This window comes from Lissotriton vulgaris, chromosome 3_1 (genome assembly GCF_964263255.1).
Source record: "Lissotriton vulgaris chromosome 3_1, aLisVul1.2, whole genome shotgun sequence".
Taxonomy (NCBI): domain Eukaryota; kingdom Metazoa; phylum Chordata; class Amphibia; order Caudata; family Salamandridae; genus Lissotriton; species Lissotriton vulgaris.
The window spans coordinates 1,379,383,894-1,379,404,870 of NC_141689.1; the positions used below are offsets into that span (position 1 = coordinate 1,379,383,894).

Below are 20,977 nucleotides of genomic sequence, written 5' to 3' on the forward strand. Positions count from 1 at the left end.
GCTGTCCTGGTAATAAAGGTGACCTTTTATACTATATTCAGAGTTGTGTGAGAGTCCTTATTTGCGCGATGGGCCCCCAGGGGCACTTGGCAAAGCCAATGTCCCCCTGGGGGATTTCGCGCGAGGGACGACCTCACGCGACCTGATTGGGTGGTGGGAGGGGTTAGGGTCAAGTGAAGGGTGGGGAGGGAGGGGACGTCACTCTGAGCGAGTGAGAGGAACGGTGGAGTCGCTTTTTGACCCACCCACCCGCCCTGATTTCAACAAATCAAGGGTAGGTGTTTTTTGTTGTCTGTCGTGTCTTTGTGTTGTTCAGATAAAAAAAAAAAAAAAAATAACAAGCTGCAATGGAAGGTTTTCACAGCTTGATAATAAGTCAAGCATGCATGTTTACCTCTTGATTCAGGTCAAAGTGTCAAGATGTCACCTCAGGACAACTCGGGCAGATTCTTTTGTTGTCTTGTCGGCGTGTGTGATGGGGATTGGATAATCTAGAGCGGATTCATCCTTTCTCTAAGGGGGAGGGCTTGGGAGGGTAGGTGGGGAAGAGATGGAAAAAGAAGAAGGAAAACTCAAGGATGGTATCAAAACAAGTTATGTTATCGGAAAAGAAAGAATTGGGAAAAGGAAATGGTTATATGAAAAAAGGTTTGGAGAAATAAATAAAGATAAAGTTTGTTGGAAAAGTTATGTTGCGGGTCTGTCTTTGGCTGTCCTGGTAATAAAGGTGACCTTTTATACTATATTCAGAGTTGTGTGAGAGTCCTTATTTGCGCGATGCTCATGCGTACGTATTTGTCGTACAATGAGATATTGTTGGCAAAAGGCTAAGGGAACTGTTTTGTCCACTTAGTCTTTTCACTAGTTAAATGTCAGCTCCCAGGTGTTTTATTAATGCTAGCTATCCAATGGCCGTGCCGCTTTTTATATTTATTTTTCCAACTTGGAGCCAGTCTGCTTGCATTACAGAGCAGCGCTGTTACTGTGTTAACAAGGCTTTGATACTCGTGGTCCGACTTACATATGGTTCGGTTTATATTCTATTTCAGCCTTGTTTACTTCTCTAACAAGCCTTTTCTATAAACATGGGTATCCCGCAACGAGGCACTTATTTGTGTGCCTGATCCCCATATGTCCACGTCTACATATTGAAATATATGGGGGCACAAGGGTCAGGATACATTATCTGGCACCTTTGAATTCTATATGGCGCTATTTTCCCGGTCCGTCATATTGATAACAGGGCACTCTGGGCATAGGATATATATGACTTCTGTACACCAGCAGACTGTACTTGGTGTGACAGTATCTATCTCAGATTGTATACTGCTTATGTAATTCGCATGATTTCGTGCTTTTTTTCTTAATAGTAAATACCCACAAGACGGGGAGGACCTTACCCGCATGGTGATAAGGGGTTATACATGCCCTATCCCACTTTGATCTTTGCTTATTTGCAGGTAATGAATTTATATTTTTTATATTTATTGTATCAAGATGAATGAATATGACATAAGGGCTATATGGTCATTTATATGGAATATCAAACTTTTGTCTGCCCTTTCTCTGTTACTAGTGCTTACCCCCAGTTTTATTGTACTGATCCTTTCGTGTTTGATATGGTTGCAGTCCATGCTGAGGATCCACTTTACTAAACAGGTTTGTTTGCAACTATTGACATCATATGTGTATGTACCCCTTTAGTGTTATGTCGCCCTTATTTGTCCAGGTTAATATTTTTTCTTATGCTTCTATATGATGTCTCCATTTTTGTTTTTTGGCACTTGTGCCCTCAGTATATGGCCCACTGATCAACCTAACTACTATCTTGATTTAACGACTAGCAGCTTTGGGTGAGCACGACTATGTGGCATTTTTTAGATATTTTGCTGATATTTGTACTTTTTAGGTCGAGCCTGGAATTAGCATCCGAAGGATGCGTCCAGGTGGAGACTTCTAGCTAGCTGACTCAGGGGAATGAAGGACAAGAAAGTGCCACGCGCTTCTCTTCGGCTGGATTTAACTGCGTGCACGTGCACCCACATTCACGCATGCGCACAGCCACACACATACACAGCCACACGCATACACAGGCACACACACATCCCCCCGTCGCCGCCGCACCTACACACACACCCCCTCCCCCCCACAGTCACACACACACACGCATACACACAGACTTCAAGACACATACACACACGCACGCTCACACACATACACAGCCCCCCGCCGCCGCACGCGCGCGCACACACACATGCCCCCCGCCCTCGCAGCTTAGCAACAAGGCAAAGCCCCACTCACCGGCTTCCTTGGTGCGGCAGCTCTCCTCATCGGCAGCTGCAGGGCCCGGCAGCAGGACTCTTCCTCCCTCCTTCGGCACCGGGGCGCAGGGTAGGCTCCTGCCTGCTCCGGTGCTCCAAACAGCCGCGGCTCTTCCGTGGGAGGCGGGGTAGGCTCCCGCCCTCCTACTTCCTGTTTCCGGTTGTCCCGCCCGGCCTGCCTGACTTCCTGGTTGCAGGCCGGCGGCGATGTTCCGTTTGTACCGGGCTCAGGCCCGCACCATCACGCTGCCTGCTGCAGCTTGCCACGGCCCCTGTGCTGTCAGCTGAGCTGCCTGCCTTCCGCCTCTGCACTCAATTAATCATTGCACCGGGGTGCAGGCAGCTACTGGACGGCCCCGCCGAGCAGCCCTTAAGCCCTGAAGTTCCACCGCGTCGTCTGCAGTAGTCATCTCGAGTCGCCTATAGTTGAAACCTTCTTAGGATGTCAAATACTGCGCAGCGGGAGGAGCAGCTGAGTGCACAGCTAGCTGAGGTACATCATACACTTTGCGCTTGGAGCACCGCCATAATCTACCAAGCCGCTCTGATCCTCACGTGAAAGGCTGTTTTGATGAGAGAGGGACCGGTATGAGGGCTGATAGAGCCAGAAGTAAGTGACCAATGTGAAGCTGGAGGTGTCATAAAGTGGGGGGCTCCCCTACTGAGGTTGGGTCAGAGGGAGGGGCAGCCAAGGTGAGACAATTAAAACGAGACAACCTGGGGCAGCATACAGGCCTGTAGGGCTGCGGGGGAATACCAAAGTGCTCTGTGGAAATGCACCAAGAAATAGGCATAACCTCCTAATGAGCACGCTAAAGCTGCGTGGGGCCTGGGAGCACTGAAGTTAAAGCATCCTGAAGGTGCCCCTGCAAGGCATGTATATAAATTACCTGCAGTTTCCGGACAGCACCGTTCCCCATTTGTGTGTGTTAGTTATTGTCTGCATATGCTTTTATTATTAGTTTGAAATCCTTCACTCCTTCAAGGTGCTCATTTTTATACAAACAAAACTTAACTACTGCATAAAAAAAACATTGCCATTTACAATACTAAAAGCTCAAACTTTTCTAATGCGAGACCTATTGCATTGCAAATGCTTGTTTGATAATGTGTCTGGATATGTTTTGCCTGTTACTGAGGCGGGTCCTACCTGGCACCACTTCCACTTGTATTTGGCCCTTGTATTCTATCTGAGTGGCATTTAACTTGATGGGGTGGTTAGATTTTCTCTCCCCCCTTGGGCTAGTCTGAGGACCGCTAGGGAAGGGGTTTTGGTTCCTATGTGCATTGCGGAACCTCCCAAAAATTATTTTTTCTTTTTCCCATGTTTTGTTTATATATAGAATATTATTTTTCTCTTTACCTACTTGGACTGTGACTCCCTCTACCCTTATTTGATGCCTTTTTGACTCGCTGCTACCTGGCTGACCACGTCTCCCTCAATAGCTAGAAAGTGAGGGGACAGATTGTCTTTCAGCTCGTAACCGGTCATGTATCTGTTTTATCTATTTGTGTATGCCATTGCTATGTGGGATTAAGAATGTTTGTCGTTTTCTATCAATCTATTCAGAAGTTTACTTACCCACAACGTGGATGGTATTAGTGACTTGCGTTTCCTTGACTACTCCATGGGAGGCTGCTAAGCAATATAGGTGAGTCCAGTGATTGACTTTGCCGCGTGGTTTTGTGGTGCTTTGCAAAGAGGCGGATTTGATGTTTTTTTTCTCTGTCGACATGAGGTTCCTGGAGACCCTCTAGTTCAGAGGTCTTCAAACTTTTGAAGGTTGAGCCCCCCCAGCTGATTTTTTTTAAATGCCGGGCCCTCCCACCACCTGACAGAAATTTCTGGAATCTGGTACACTACATAATCGACCGCCACCCACATATCCCGGACCATATCTGGCAAATAATGTTCAAAACAATGAGTGTTTCCTCCTCCATGAATTCCCTCACTACCACTCACCAACAATGCACCTCATCTCTCTATAGCACCTTTCTGGCAAACATATAATTTTTTTATAGTGCTACTCATAGTTTCATCAATCTCAGGAGCATATGTACAAGCCCCTATAGACACCACACCGTCACCTTTTACGATGTTGTGGTGGCGATAGGGGCATTGCCGTATTTACAAGGCAGAGTTAAGCCACTTAACTTGGCTTAACGCTGCCTTGTAAATAAGGCCCCCTTTCATGCTATGCTTAGCGTGAAAGGGTGGGCAGTGGGTGTTGCGGTGGGCGTTCCACTGCAACAGGCACTGATTTTGATGTTGCGCCCTATTTACAAGGGCAGCGTAAAAGTGAGGCAGCGTTAAAAGTAAGAACAGGGAAAACCTGGTCTTAAACTGGCGAAACTAGGAGAAATGCATTATTTCTCCGCATTTTTGCTTCATACATGTGTGCTGCCTTGTGCAGCACACATGGAAAAAGCAAAATGCCTTGTATTTGTAATGTTTAAGAAAACAAATCCATTTTGTGATTTCTGTGTGTGCTGCATTAAGCAGCACACATGGAAGTGGGACAAATGGCATTTAAAGATTGTTTATGTACAGGAAGGTCCCCCTCCTGTACATAAACAATCTTTTCCCTGCACCCAGACACCCTTGCACTATGGTGCAAGGGTGTCTACGTTGGCGCTACACTGCTAAGTATAGCTCCAGCGCAGGGGAAATGCAAGGCTGCACCATATTGTTGTAAATATGGTGCAGCCTTCTTTTTCTGAAGTGGCGGAGAGAGGCATTAACCAATGACTGCTAACGCCTCACTCCACAACTTCCTTGAACATATGCCCCTCAGTTCTTTGATCTGCATGGTACACCTGCTTTGTAGCAGGCACATTAACCCTCTGTGCTGTGAGGGTGGAAGGAGTGCTCATGTGAGTGCACAGTGAGGTATGCGACAGTGTGAGAGTAGGGTAAGTGGAGTGACTGCAGGGTGAGGTGACCATATGAATTTGTGTGTGCATGTTAGTGCAGAGTGGGACTAATGAATGCATGGGGGATTGTTTAAGTGAGATTGCAGATGGAGCAGTGAGGGGGACAGGTGAGTGAAGTGTCACATGAGTTCAGGGTTGGTAGTGTGCTTGTGTGGCTGCAGGTTGAGGTTTAGGGAAAACCGCGCAAGTGCATTGTGAGAGCAGAGTGATCACTGAGTGCATGGGGGTCAGTGTGAGGGAATTGTGATCGCTGTGTGTGCAGAGTGAGCATGAAAGTGAAGGGCGAGATGAGGAGCAAGTTGTCTGAATGCAGCGTGCATTCCCAGACACTTGCAGTAACTCAGCACGCTATTGAAGGCAGCACAGGGTTTCAGATATGTTAAACTATTGCTATTGCAATTATGGCATTAACCAGGGATCAAGGGTGGAGGAAATAAATACTGGGCTGATCTTGCAACAATAATTCCAGTTTTATGATTAGGGTTGCCAGCTAATTAATTTGATGTCCCTCATGGTACAAAAAAAAGAAGTCACCTAAAGCTCTATTTTCAGCCTTTCTCTGTGCCTACTCTGAATAGCAAATATAAATAGAAAGCACTTTGAAATGTGTTTTAGGGCTGATTGAATGATATGACTGATAATAAAAGGGAATAAAGACAGAAAAGTAACATAAATGAATGCATAATTCTTTATAACTCATATTTAGTGTCAAGAGAACCAATTTGCAGGCTGTTTAAACACCTGACTGGGATTTGTCTTTTGGCAACTTAAAACCCTTTTAGCCCTGTGGTCATTGCTCCTGCTGGTGTAATTTAAAAAGCAACATTGTCACCTTTCTGGGAAGAGCTGTCCCTCCCTGGACGGGCTTAAATTCCTAGAGCTGAAATGCTTCAGCTGCAGTGGGAGGCAGGAAGCCTTCCCTGCTAAAACTGAAAGCAAGTAACAGACATTCATTTCATATGCAGTGTGAGGTAAGGAGTCTCCTCTGCTATGAAATCTTCGCTTTCAGTTTTAGCAAAGGGGGCTCCTTGCCTCCCACTGCAGCTAAAGCATTTCAGCTGTAGGAATTAACCAGGATAGCCCCCCCCCCCTAACCCCGTGTGTGGCAGCCTGATGAGACAGCTTCCCGGCACGCACACAGCCCACCTGAGTATTTCACAGGTCTTTAAAATACTTTTTTCTTGTTAATGAGGCTTTGATGGATTTCACCCCTGCTTAGGGCCCCTGCAGCTCCACTCTGGTTTGTTCAAATCAGGACAAAGGTGAGATTTTAGTGTGGAGTGCGTGCCCCCCCTAAGACGGTGTCACGACCCCCAGGGGGCCCGCCCCACAGATTGAAGAACTCTGCTGTAGTTCTATACATATAACTGAATGATGTACTAACTTGCCAGTTATTAGTCGAGTAGTTGTGCTCCCTGGTTGTCTCTTCTCTTTTTTTCTATTACCTTCCCCCCTCCCTCCCTTTTCCTCTTCTTCCTCCCCTTTTCCCTCACCCCTTCCCCCCGTTTCCTCTTTCTTTGTTCTTTTTTCTCTTTTTTCATGACTGATATAGTCTCTATCCTTTTCTCTGTAGTTGCAGCCTAGTGGTGGTTATTGTACTGACCTCTCCCATGTTACTACAATAACCAATGATAACAGATTTGATCTCCTGTGTTGTCCAGTTTTTGTATATTTTGTACAGTTTGTATATAGCTATCAATGTATTTTACCTGTAGTTTTGTCACAAATTCTGAACTTGTTTTCGTATGTATGTATGTACTTTGTACTTAGTGGTTTTATCTCTGTTTTTTCAGCCCTGACGAAGTTCCTACGGGAACGAAACGCGTTGGCTGAGGCCTTTAAAGATTCACAATAATAAAGGAACTTGTTCTAAATACCACAACTTCTCCGGACTTCTTAATTTGGTGCACCATCCTTTTGATATACAACAGTAGGGAAAGTGTTGGATAGCGGAAGGGTACAAATTGCTATTCCCACTCCATGAGTGCCACAGTAGGGAAAGTGTTGCGGCGGGGTAAAATTTACTATGCCCGCTCCAGTCAGTTCAAAATTAAAAACAAACAAAATAAAAATATTTTAAAACAAAATAAATAAAGATATATACAACTATGTTAAAAATTAAAAAAAACAAAAACATATTATAATGTTAAATACACATCACAAATAGCACCAAATACTATATTAAATAAAATCAAAAATACTTTTCAAACAAATAAATATTTTTTAATTAGACATGTATTAACAAAAACATTAATTATATCAATTTAGTTTCTTTACTTCCTATCCTATAACACCACACAATTCACAAACCACATCTAAAATTGAAAAAATGTACTTGCATAATTAACATAATTATCAATTAAAGAAATATTATTAATTAAAAAACGAATTTCAACACATAAACATGAATTGACTTCCCACCCTTTATCTCTATAATCCACACAACTCACTCCTGAAATGAAACTGTAAAACATTTAATTACACAATAAAATGTTATTTTCAATTAAATAACTGATAGTATTTAACAACTAATTATAAAGTAAGTACAATTAATGTACTTCCCACTCTTTACCTCTATAAACACAAAACCTAAACACCCAAAATAATAAACAATTACCAAAATTATTTGTCAATTAATTAATTGATAATATTTATCAACTAATTATTAATTCATAAAAAATAAATGACTTTCCACCACTTACCCTTAAAAACCCCACAACCCACACTTAAAATTAATTACACAATTTCCATATTTAATTTTCAATTAATTAATTAATATTAATTTCCAACTAATTATTAATTAAAAATAAATACCTTCCCACCTTTTACCTTTATAAACCCAAAACCCACATCCCAAAAAATATAATTAAACAATTAACAACATTAATTATCAATTATTTATTAACTAATTATTAGTTAATTAAAAATACATTACTTGCCACCCTTTGCCCTTTTAAACCCCAGAACCCGCACCTAAAAGCAAAGTACACAATTACCATAATTATTTATCAATTAAATAATTATTATTAATTAACAACCAATTAATAATTCATTAAAAATAAATTACTTTCCACCTTATACCCCTATAAACCCCACAACCCACACATAACATTTACCCCCCAAAAGTAAAAACACAATAAAATCTCAATTAAACAAATATGAATGAATAAAAAATAATAATTAATTTATTATAATTAAATTACTTCCCAACCTATTCCCCTATAAACCCACAACCCTCTACAGAACTAAAAAATGCAAAATCTAATTAAATACAATTACTAACTACTAAAAATGTAACACATATATTAAAAATCAAACAATACAAAACAAATGCATCACATGCATTTAAAATATACACTAAAATACATAACACTAATTAAAAACATCGATATTTCAAACAACTATATTTTTGCAAACGATATTTCTTACCTTAAATTCGATATTCTTGACCATGATATTCTTGCAGTCAATATTTCTGTGTCGCAATATTTACATCTCGATATTTGTGTAAGTCTACATTTCCAAATCGATATTCTGTCTGAATACCGATACATTGCAGTAATCAAGCGCACTCCTATGATGCAAACCCGGTCTATGGGGTCGATTACGATCCAGTTCGGAAGATCTCTGAATCAGATTCGGGTTTGCAGAATCTGATTCGGAACTCTTGTTGCCGACCGAATCATACACAGTTCCCAACGACCGATTAGGATGCCCATAAACCAGCAGGGCTATCCGAATCGGTTCCGAAAGGCATTTGGCTAGGTCGAGTCTTCCGGAGCCGAATCGTACAGCTCTATGGACTCGTTTTCCGAGCAAGCGATTACAATGACCGGTTTGGACAGCCGTTCCGAAACGGCTTCTCTGGAAGGAATCGGCTGCCAGAATCTGCCTTTTGGGGCCCGTAGTAGGCCCTCCTTCACCTGAGGCCCTTCGAATCTGATGCATATAGGGTACCCAAGGAATCCCCCCTTCTAACCATGCAGAGTGTGGCAGGCACCATGGGGTGTCTGCCACAGGGTGCAAGGTTTTCCCCAACCACCTCTAACTTCAATGGGAGCCTGTGTTCTCCTTCGGAACACAGGCTCCCATTGAAGTCAATGTGAGTCCGACCGAATCGTATTCGGAAGCAAACGGATACATTCAAATTGCTCATTCAGACTCACCCGTCTGAGTCGTATAGAAATCCTTCCGGGACCGATTTGGTAGGAATGCTCTCCGGACAAGATCGTAATCGGCCCCTAAGTGTACCTTAGAGTACCTAGCATACATGTGGGTGTAAAACCAAGAATACCATAAAAAAGAGCCAACCCCAATACCTGCTGGGAGAAAACAACGGACCCCGTCTTGGCCTCGCAAGGTATGTCAGACCACTGAGTACTGGAGCTTCTGCAGGCTGGGACCTCAGCATCTAGTGTCCGTGTGGAAGCTTCTGCTCTAGTTCCCCAGTGAAGATGTGGTTCTTTTGTACCCACAAAATACAGTCAGGGGTTCTACCTAGACATTATGTATAGTGAACATTTCGTCCAAGGATGACGTTAGCGGTGACTTTTGTACAGAGTTATTATACAGAAGATGGTAATCCTCCTGTGTACGTCCTTAACAGGGGATTGGTGCTTGAGATATGATTCTAGAAATCCTCATGCATAATAAATTAGACTAGTTTCGGAGAAAACGGATCAACATTTATTCAGCACATAACCAGGTAAAAGGTCAGTGCCAGAACCGTTATGTAGTGCACGGTAGGAGGAATGTAGATAAAAGGTTGTGTAGCTACCTAGGCCTATATTGGGCTACATTGGGGTTCATAACACTTTGTTTAAAAATGTGTATTTTTATATTATTTTTCAAATGCATTCAGCAGAGTATACACTACACTACACTCCTGTATAGTAATTTAACTGAGCTAATTTGAAGCCTTAGCTGCAGAAACGAAATAGTGAACATCACAGCACCATTTAACTTCTGTTCTTGGCATTGCCTTTGCCACCTCTGAGGCCAGGGATCATGAAGGCAGTGCCAGAGATCACAAGGAGCATGCCAGTAATATCCATGTCCACAGCCTCTTAATCCACTACTCCCTGACGCGTCAGCCCCATCCCCCATTTACCAACTGCTAAGAAAAGGTCGCAAATGCTATCAGAATAGTCCCTCGGATCAAGGATAGCCATGCTGAAAAGGATATGGTAATTGTGGGTCTGCATGGTTAGTCGTTATTTTGGTGACCCCCTCCCCTTGAAACAGCACAGTCCAGGGGAGGAATTGTTGACCCTTGTAATTCCACGACCCCAGGATTATGCAATGCTTAATCAGCCCTACACTGGCTAATCTGCTCTGATTGTCTTCATATGAAGACAAAGTTGGCACACAGGCCCTCGTTTACAGAAGACAGAGAGAGTGTAATACACATTTTGTTAACTATGTGATGAGCGCATTTCCTTTCATTTAATAGATATGATTTAAAGTCATGTGGCAATATTGCATTGTAAAATGTGATAATGCCACTCCCTGTTAGCAACAGCAGAACGCTAGCGCTAACTTTGTAACTTTAAATGCTGTAAAACATGTGGAATCACAACTTTTGCACATTTTTCCCGAAGTAATGCTAAATTTGCTGTACTATCACGCTTACCAGTTGAGGTAATTACTAAATTGTGGTCATACTGTGAATATACCAACGTTCTCTAGATCAGAGCCACCCTGTGAATATGTTCTGCCCAATGGAGGCAGTAGTATGGTACCTGAATATCAAATTTCATTTAACCATAATATCATGGCCAAAGTATTATGACTGACTGTGAATAAGAAAATGTGGAATATAATATTGATGGAAGGTATGCCATTTTTGTATGTATTTAAACATTATTTAAAATATTGTTTAGCAGAATATAGTTGTATTTGCTATAGTTAGTTTTAAGGTTGTATAGTGATTGTTTATTAATAGAATATGAATTAAAAATATATATCTTTAATTATTTGTTATGTTATCATTTTTTTGGTTGTCACATTTATTTATTTCTATTTCGATGGGTTATGGTTTATTTGGAAATTAGGATGGTAGGTCTTTTATATAAATGTGTCTGGGGAATGTAATAATTTACTTCAATTTTTGAAAATTATTACATTTTATTTGTTAAATTAGATTTTAATATGCCTTATTTTGTACATAAACAATTATTTTGAGGTTTGTAATTATTTTATTAATTTCTTGGGTTATGGAGTTTATTCGAGGGTTCAGTTGATAGTGTTTTAATGATATGTAATTTCTTTACGTTTTTAGAGGTACAAATGTAATTTTAGTATTTTTTTATATTAAATAGGGCTACGTTTTTATGCATGTATATTTGGGTGGTCAGTGTTTTCAGTTTTAAAAATAATAAGCCACTTTTCAAAGAAACTGGCAAGCTTCATGACAAAACCGCTTTAGGGTAATGATAGGCCAACTGTCTCACTCCCTATACTGAAACTGCCATTTGAGAAACATGGGCTTTGTCTGCTTGATTGCAAATTGCCATGCTAAGGAACACGTCACTGCTCTGCAGTTCAAAGGTAATGTGCAGGTAATGTTGACCACGGGTGCAGCTGAATCTCAAAGATGGGGTGCTTATTGGGGAGAAGCTGCTGCCTCACCAATATTTCCAGGTCAGCCGAGTAGATCCCAGTGTTATGTGTGACACCTTCAGCCAAAGCATGTTTTACATCAACCACATTTCACGGTCTGCGATTCTTACCTTGGATTTTTATTTGCACCCTCATATTTGTAGGGTTTTTTCCAATTTGAAATCCAGTAGGCTCATCTTGTCTCATTACCTGATTTAACTTTGCAAGCCGGGACCAGTAGTTTCTTCTTTCCCGTTATATGTATAGGTGTTGCTGTTTCACTTTTCTAATGTGCATGCATTTAAATGACCCAACGTGCAACATGACATTTGTTGCAAATGCCAGGAATGTCAGAAAGAGTGTATGTGACATGGGAACAGTTGCTAACTGCAACACCTTCAGCCGCCACCGTGGGCATGTATTGAATGGAAATAATCCCTGGGACAATCATTTTGTTTTCCTGGCATCACAATTATAGCAGCTATCGTGCCCAGGGTCATGTGTGACCGCTTCATCTTTTCCTGGATTTTTTGGCCAACACCAACAGTACTTTGTATACCTGGTCTTTTAACACATACAATCAATGTAAAAAGTGAAATTACAACTCCCAGAATGTAAGGCTTTAATTTCAGGACTGACTGAAGGGTATTGCATATCACACAGGCCCACTCAGATGTGATGAAGTGACGAAGTTGAGATTAATTTCTAGACTTCTTCTGTACCCAGTCACCAGTGTAGCAACTAGGCCACTCTGCTTTATAATAAAATACGAGGATTTATTAATGCACTTCCTGTTTTCATTTAAAAGTCTATAATCCAGTTATTTCTCAAATATCACAATAGGGGAAAAGTAATTCGAACTGGGCCCGGGTCATATGAGACGCATTTTTTCCAGCTCAGCTTTGAAGACTTAGGGGCCTATTAGGATGGCGGTCGGACTTTTTCCATAGCGGAGATTGAGTCTGACCGCCATGCGTGCGGCAGTCCCGCACATGGCATTATGATGTGACTGCCGCACGCAAGGCGGTGATTGGGTCAGACCTCCATGGTTCCAGGGGTCCTGGCCATTAAATTATGATGGGCCTGTTACCGCAGCGGTCGCATTCCGCAGCGTTAACATTGTGGCGGGCAGTGCTGGCAGCAGCACTGCTGCGTTGCGAAAACAAGCATGTTGTGCATTTCACTGCACTACGTGGCAGGCATTGCACTGTACCTGACACTTGGTGCAGTCCCAGTACACTCACACCCCCCAAACACAATCCCACCAGCCTTTCCATAGCAGAGTGACCGCAGCGGAAAAGCTGGCTTCTGCATGCATCCTAATCCAGACGGCAGAAAAAACTAGGCACCAACACCATTTTAGTGGTCCAGCTCCGCCCGCCAGGCCAGCGGGTGGATTGCTACCGACGGAAAAGTGGCGGATGGATTTTCACACAGCCACGGTCACCACAGCCATCATAATCTGACCAGCAGTTTTCAAGGTTAAGGTCGCGGTGCAGAGGCCACGCCGACCCGCGGTGGCGATCTGCCCACCATCGTAACAGGCCCCTTACTATTTTAAAAGTGGAACTGTTTGAGACATTGGGATGTAGATTGACTGGGATATGACCTCTAGTCAAGCAGCAACCGCAATCCTAGTCAAGGTAAGGAGCAGGCAAACCATAAATTAACCTGTGCTCACTCTCTGGTCGCATGGTACTGAGCAGTCAGGCTTCACTTAGAAAGTAGCAAAATAATGGGGCACCCTGTATTCAAACAAGGGTAAATAAACTACGGATAAACAAGTTTCCTACAAGGAAATCATTTTGAGAATGATTTGACAAAAACAGGTTCAGTCATGGATTTCAAAGGTATGAAAGAATACATCAAACATTTTGGTAACAACTGAAGAAACACGTACAACCAAAGATGCAGATGTTTCGGTTTTGTATTTGAACAATTGGATTCAAGAGACTGATCATCGTGCTGTAGGTGCTCCAAGTGACTGTGTAGTGAGAAGTGGAAATCAGTGAGCCTTAACAAATAATGGAAAAAGTACAAGGATAGATAAGTATTTACAATATGTACAAATAGCCAATACTCATGGACTTTAAGACTGAAACAATAACAAACACAATGATCAGAGCATTTGAGTTTGAGTATCCAACAGTGAATGATATGGGTAGGCCTATGAAATGTTGATGATTCAACCCCTACTTAGACAAATCATCTCAGGTTTTCATCAGGGCAGACATTTGGTAGTCACCTACAGAGCAAGATTTACAGAAGGTCGGTCTCAACTCAGTGGGAAGTCTGACTGGGCAAATGGAAGACACAGGGCAAAGATTTCTTGATCTCACCATCAAAACAGGGAATGGGGTACTGTACACATCGCTATTCAGGAAACTGACCGATAGGAATTCCCTTTTGATGCACTCTAGCCACCATCACATAGGACTATGCAATAACCTTACCTATCGCCAGTTTCTTAGGGTACGTAGGAATTGCTACAAGAAGGAGGATTTCTTCTGAGAATCTGATTTTCTTATTTCCTGCCTAGTTGAAAGGAGATACCCCTCATGGTTATTAAAAAGGACCAAAACACGAGCATGGTATACCCAAAAGAAAACATTTACTCAACCCCAAAACACACACTGAGACTGAAGGTCACATGGTCTTTGTAAGCACTTCAACACTGATAGCAATGCCATACACAGCATAAGTTTTAAACATTGGCACTTGGTGTTGATCCTTGCAGTGGGGGAATGCTCCGGTCCTGATCCACACAGAAGCGATGATGCGTCATTTCTGGCGAGTGAAGAGCTGTGGTGCAGAGATTTGTCATCACAGTTGAGGATGCCGTCAACTGAGATGCAGAGACTTGTGCAGTAGTGGACATGAAAGTGAAAAGTTCTTGTCTCGCAACAGGAGCGATGCACTGGTTCCAATCCACGCAATGGGGGTGGTGCGCCGGTTCAACAGAGGATGCGTGGGTTGTGGTGAATCAAGCACCTTAGGCCTCACTTCCAAGGGTCGAGCACTGGGGTGGAGCCACTGGCAGGGCAGACTCACAGATGGCAGAGTCCAGGTGCAGAAGCAGGTAAATTGTAAGTCTTTTATGTCACTGAAACCTCAGATCAGGAAGCCAGCCAGCTATCCCTTGGAGTCACTCTGGGATCAAGTGATGCAGGTCCAGTACCTCTCACCCAGGCAGGGGTGCAACAGGCCAGCAGGTCAGCACAGCAAAGCAGAAGTCGAACAAAGAAGCGGTCCAGCAGAGTGGCAGTCCGTTCCGCAGCATAGCAGTTCTTCTTCCTGGCAGAGTCTTCACAGGTACAGAAGTGTACTGAAGTGGTAGTGTTGGAGATCCAGTACATATACCCAGTTGTGCCTTTAAAGTAGGGGAGACTTCAAAGACATGTCTTTGAATTTCACAGAGGTCTCCTTTCCTGCCATTGCTCCTGACTCACCACAGGGGAGTATGCAGCCCTTTGGGTGGGATGGGTATGCCCTGACGTGGGTCCCTTGCTCACTATGCCACTGGATTCAAGCTAGCTTGGCTGATGAGGGGTAATACCCAAAAACCGGCCCCTGGATTCTTGTTTCCTGAGGACCTGGCTTGGCAGTTCGGCTGGACTGTTCCTATGAGGAGCAGGGTCAAGACTGATTTGCATATGGCTGGGTCAAAACTGGGGTGGCATGGTGAGCAAAAGAACAATATATTTAACCCAGATCTCTTGATAGGGTGAATGTATGATTTATTCAGCATTTCATTCATCATTTGTGTGGGGACAGGACACAGCCTATTCATGTGTGAGTGAGACTGAGTCCAGCTTCTTCCTCCTATCCTGCCATGGTAGCCCATCAAGTCAGGCCTAATCTCCCATTGCCTGTGGCTATCTAGGGGGAATACACAAAGTCCAGCTGTCATGCTTCCTAGACATGCATCAGAGACCAAATGGCTAAAGTAAAAAAAACACCAACTTTCTAAAAGAGGCATTTTCGGGATTGCAAATAAAAATCTAACTTCACCATAAATTGCGAATTTAATTTGTGATTCCAGAGACACCAAGTTTGAAAAGGCCGTCTCTTCAATTGGGAATTACACTTAAAATATTTAAAAAGGCAATCGCAATGTTATCCTATGGGGAGATACGCCTCGCAGTAGTGACAAACAAATTTGAGAGTTTTTCACTACCAGGACATGTAAAATGTAAAAGTAAATGTACTGCCTTTTAAATACATTGAACTCTGCCCAGTAGGTTGTCTAGGGCCTACATTAGGGGTGACTTATATGTACAAAAAGGAATAGTTTGGCCTGGCTAGATGTCTATCTTGCCAGGCCGTAATGGCAGTGTAAACTGCATACACAGACTTTGCAATGGTAAGCCTGAACCATGTTTAGAGGAAAACTTAAGTGAGTGGCACAATAAGTGGTGCAGTCCTACTAGTAGCATTTGATTTACAGGCACTAGGCACATGTAGTGTACTTCACTAGGGGCTTATACATAATTTAAATAGGCCAATTAGGGATGAGTCAACATTACCTTGTTAAAGAGAGAGAGCGCAAGCACTTTATCACTGGTTAGCAGTGGTAGGTTTTATGATGGAACAATGACTCCCTAAATCATGCATGCCTTAACAATACGGTCTTAACAACGATCGCATCTTTAACACGCATGCCTTTACAACGAATTTCATTGTAAAGGCATGATTGGTAAAGACGTATGCAAGATTAAGAGCTCACCCAGCCCCCCCTGCCCTGAGCCCTAAAGCCGGCACACAGGCCTGAAATCTACCCGCCCCAGCCCTAATAACTACCTGACCCCCTACCCTGAGTCCTAAAAGCCTTCCCCATCCCAAATAACTACCCCAACCCCTGCCCCTCCCCCACCCTGAGACCTAAAACTGTCCCTCCAGCCCTGAAAACTGCCCTTACACCCCGCCCTGAGCCTAAAACTCACTCATCAGCCCTAAAAACTACCACGACACAAGCCCACCACCCTGAGCCATAAAACCTGCACCCAGCCCTAAAAACTACCCTTACCTACCACCTCCCGGCCCCAGCCTTACTTTCCAAGCCGCGTTCTGGTCCTTCCTGTCCCAATCCTTCCTGTTCCTCTCCCTCCCTACTTGCGTGAAAACGGCAGGCGTGCTTAAGCTTGCATTGTAAATGCCGTTTCCTGCAGAGGTAGAGTGCACAGTGTTCTAAAGCCACCAAAAACGAGGTCAGAAAAGTGGAGGAGGTAGGCAAAATGTTAGGGGAGAGGAAGACAACCCTGAGGTACAGGTTCCTCACAGGAGCAGGTTCCTCACAGGAGCTGGAGCAAGATCACCGCCAGGGCCGGACTGGCTACTGGGCAGTTTGGAATGCTGCTGAGCTGGGGCTAATTCGTTGAGGGGAACCTGTGTGTACTAAACGAAATTCGTTTTGTTTTCATTATTTCGAAGTACACCCAAGTCTCCATGTATGACACCAGCCCCCACTGCAGTAAAATCTTCCAGCAGTGCGTCAGCATTCCAAACTGCCCGGTAGCCAATCCGGCCCTGATCACCGCCGACCAGCTCACCGCCTCCCTCAGCCAGAACCCACCTACCAGCACACCGGACCCCAACGAAGCAGCCCGCAACTTCACGCAATGGCTGACCGCCTGCGCCGACGACCTCGCACCACTGAAGAACCCCCCAGCAAACCCAGAAGCAAGAAGGCCCCCTGGTTCACCGACGAACTCAAGGACTCTAAGAAGACCTACCGCACCCTCGAGAAATCCTGGCTCCTCGACCGGACCACTGACAACATGACCACCTTAAACACGCGACCCGCAAGCACCACCAGCTCATCCGCACCACCAAGAAGAAATCACTGAAAGATCGACTGGATAACAACGCCCACGACAGCAAGGAACTCTTCAGCATTGTCAAGGAGTTCTCCAACCCCAGAACTAGCAACAATGACATCACCCCTTCACAAGATCTCTGCGACTCCCTCGCCTCGTTCTTCCACCGCAAGATTGCCGACATCCACAACAGCTTCGGCACACCATCCTCGCACCCAACCGTCGAACCAACGCACCCCACTGCCACCCTCCCACCTGGACCGCAGTGACCACCGAAGACACAGCCCGCACGATGAACACCATCCACTCCGGATCTCCGACTGACCCCTGCCCCCACCACATCTTCAACAAGGCCGACTCCAAAATCGCACCCCAACTCCGAGACATCATCAACACCTCCTTCAACACCGCCACCTTCCCGGAGAGCTGGAAGCATGCCGAGCTCAGCGCCCTACTGAAAAAACCAACAGTGGACCCCACCGACCTCAATAACTTCCGCCCCATCTCGTTCCTCCCTTTTCCTGCCAAAGTCATCGAGAAGATCGCCAACAGACAGCTTGCCACCTTCCTCGAGACGAACCGATCCCTCGACCCCTTGCAGTCCGATTTCAGAGCCAACCACAGCACCGAGACCGCCCTCATCGCAGCCACCAACGACATCCGAGCCCTTCTCGACAACGGGGAAACAGCGGCACTCATCCTCCTGGACCTCTCCGTCGCGTTCGACACTGTCTGCCACTGCACCCTAGTCCAGCGCCTCAGCATCACCGGCATCCAAGAGAAGGCACTAAAGTGGATCATCTCATTCCTAGCTGGAAGAACACAGAGTCCGCCTCCCCCCGTTTCGTTCCGAGGCCACCGAAGTCATCTGCGGCGTCCCGCAAGGATCATCACTCAGCCCCACCCTCTTCAACGTCTACATGAGACCCCTCGCAGCCATCGCACGCCGACACAAACTCAACATCATCTCCTATGCCGACGACACCCAGCTGATCCTCTCCCTCACCAGAGACCCCGACACTGCCAGAACCAGCCTCCACGAAGGGATGAAAGACGTCGCCGAGTGGATGAAGAACAGCCGCTTGAAACTGAACTCAGACAAGACGGAAGTCCTCATCCTTGGACCATCACCCTCTGCCTGGGACAACTCCTGGTGGCCCCCTGCCCTGGGCACCGCCCCCAAGCCGACAGACCACGCACACAACCTGGGCTTCATCCTGGACTCCTCCCTCTCCATGACCAGACAAGTCAACGCCGTCTCCTCTTCATGCTTTCACACCCTCCGCATGCTCAGCAAGATCTTCCGATGGATCCCAATCGAAACCAGGAAGACGGTCACCCAGGCCCTCGTCACCAGCCGGCTAGAGTACGGAAACACCCTCTACGCCGGATCCACAGCCAAGCTACAGAAAAGACTACAACGCATCCAGAACGCCTCCGCCCGACTCATCCTAGACATCCCTAGACGCAGCCACATCTCCGGCCACCTGAGGAACCTGCACTGGCTCCCCGTCAACAAGAGGATCACATTCAGGCTCCTCACCCACGCACACAAGTCTCTCCACAACCTGTGCCCCAAGTACCTCAACGACCGCCTGACCTTCCACACGCCCACCCGCCAGCTACGATCCGCTAGCCTCGCCCTTGCCGCCGTACCACGCATCCGAAGAGCCACCGCCGGAGGCAGATCTTTCTCCTACCTGGCGGCCAAGACATGGAACTCCCTCCCCATCCACCTTCGGCTGACCCAGGACCACCTCGCCTTCAGGAGACAACTCAAGACCTGGCTGATCGAGCAGTAGCGGCCCCCTTCCCCCAAGCGCCTTGAGACCCTTCCGGGTGAGTAGCGTGCTATACAAGTGATATGATTGATTGATTGATTGAAGGTTGTCAGGTCTAACAAACTGCATGTCCAAGAATGCCAAAATGTGTTGGCTAAAATGCTAGGACCAGTCAGGATACGACCTTGTGCCTTTTTTGGAGCAGGTTCCATAGGCTGCCATTTGTTCAATCTCCTCCCAATTCCTGACTATCACACAACTGATTGGTAAATCATGCCCCCCTTAGAAAAGCGTCTGTTCTAGCAATTGCCGGGGTAGGAATGTAGTCGTTTATTTGCCTTGAATCTGACAACTTAAGCTTATTTGCCAGGTGTCCCAGTATCAAGTGTGGCCACCATCAGCAAGTACAGGCTTTATAGCCACCAACCCTGTGCATGCTGGGGACATTTAACCCCTTACTCTTGGTAAGAAAAGTGAAAATACAAGACTCTGCACTACAGGATGAACTGAAGAGATTAGTGAAGACTAGCCGAATGTGTCACAAGTGACATATGGAAAATTGGCAGCTCAGCTTGATTTACTGATTTAGCTTGGCTTGTACACTATCTGAAATTAAATACATTGCTTGTAGGCAAAAAACACTTGTCGGGGCTTTTGCATTGATAACCAGTAAGAAATTATGCTCAGTAGCACTTTTAAATGTTCGCATTTATCTCCGAATTGTAACTATTCCAAGCCTGCACAAACATTAAGCTAAACAATGCCTTGCAGATTTCTGAATCATTGTATTACTTTTATGTACTATCTATTTTATCCTCATTAAAGAATACTACAAATGGTAATTGTGTTAATGTTCTGATTATACTTTGTAACAAGGAGTACCATAGTATAGATTGGACCTTAATCGTCTGGTTATTGTCACTGAATGTTTTTGTCAAAGAATGGTTCTGTTTGCCAAAATGCCTTTTCATTTTGAAACGTCAACAGAAAGGCGTCCTCATTCACAGCAGTGGAACAGAAGCGCATGCGTAGTCAGGCCGAAGAGGAGGATGACCTTCTTTGAAGCCTTGTCGTGGGAGGAGGGCACGAGGCTCTCACAAGAATGAGGACTGGAGCCGACTCAACTACTTCATAAGTCCATTTCACATTTAACAGCATTTTTCCCTAAGTACTTGGACAAATTGCTGTTATCTGCTTTAAAAAACGGGCACAGCGTTGTAAAAGCATGATGGAAAGTGGATGTAAAGAATCCTACCTGCAATGTCACAGAGCTCAGCGTCGGACGCATTGGCCAGGGCTTCCTCCAGTTCTGGCTCCAGAGTCACATTTTCAAACACTGGGTCGACTGGCTGCTGCTTGGGGATCCAGGCTTTACCTGAAAACAGAACCAAAAGGTCAGGGTAAACCACAACTTCCTCCTGGTTAGTGGCGACTAGTACCCAGGCCACTCCAGGGAAACGAGCTGGACTAGTCTTGAGTAGTGGGCACATAACTACTCCTGCATTTATCTACATACTTGCATGAA

At 44.8% G+C, this 20,977-nt stretch overlaps 1 protein-coding gene across 2 annotated transcripts in view; it reads right to left on the reverse strand.

Moving 5' to 3' along the window:
- Positions 1–20,977, reverse strand: part of TMOD1 (tropomodulin 1) — a 725,670-nt gene that overhangs the window by 153,975 nt on the left and 550,718 nt on the right. For both annotated transcript variants that reach the window (XM_086961851.1, XM_086961850.1), the window contains exon 4: positions 20,708–20,827. In XM_086961851.1, the coding sequence (XP_086817977.1) occupies positions 20,708–20,827 (120 nt within the window). The remainder of the gene's footprint in view (positions 1–20,707; positions 20,828–20,977) is intronic.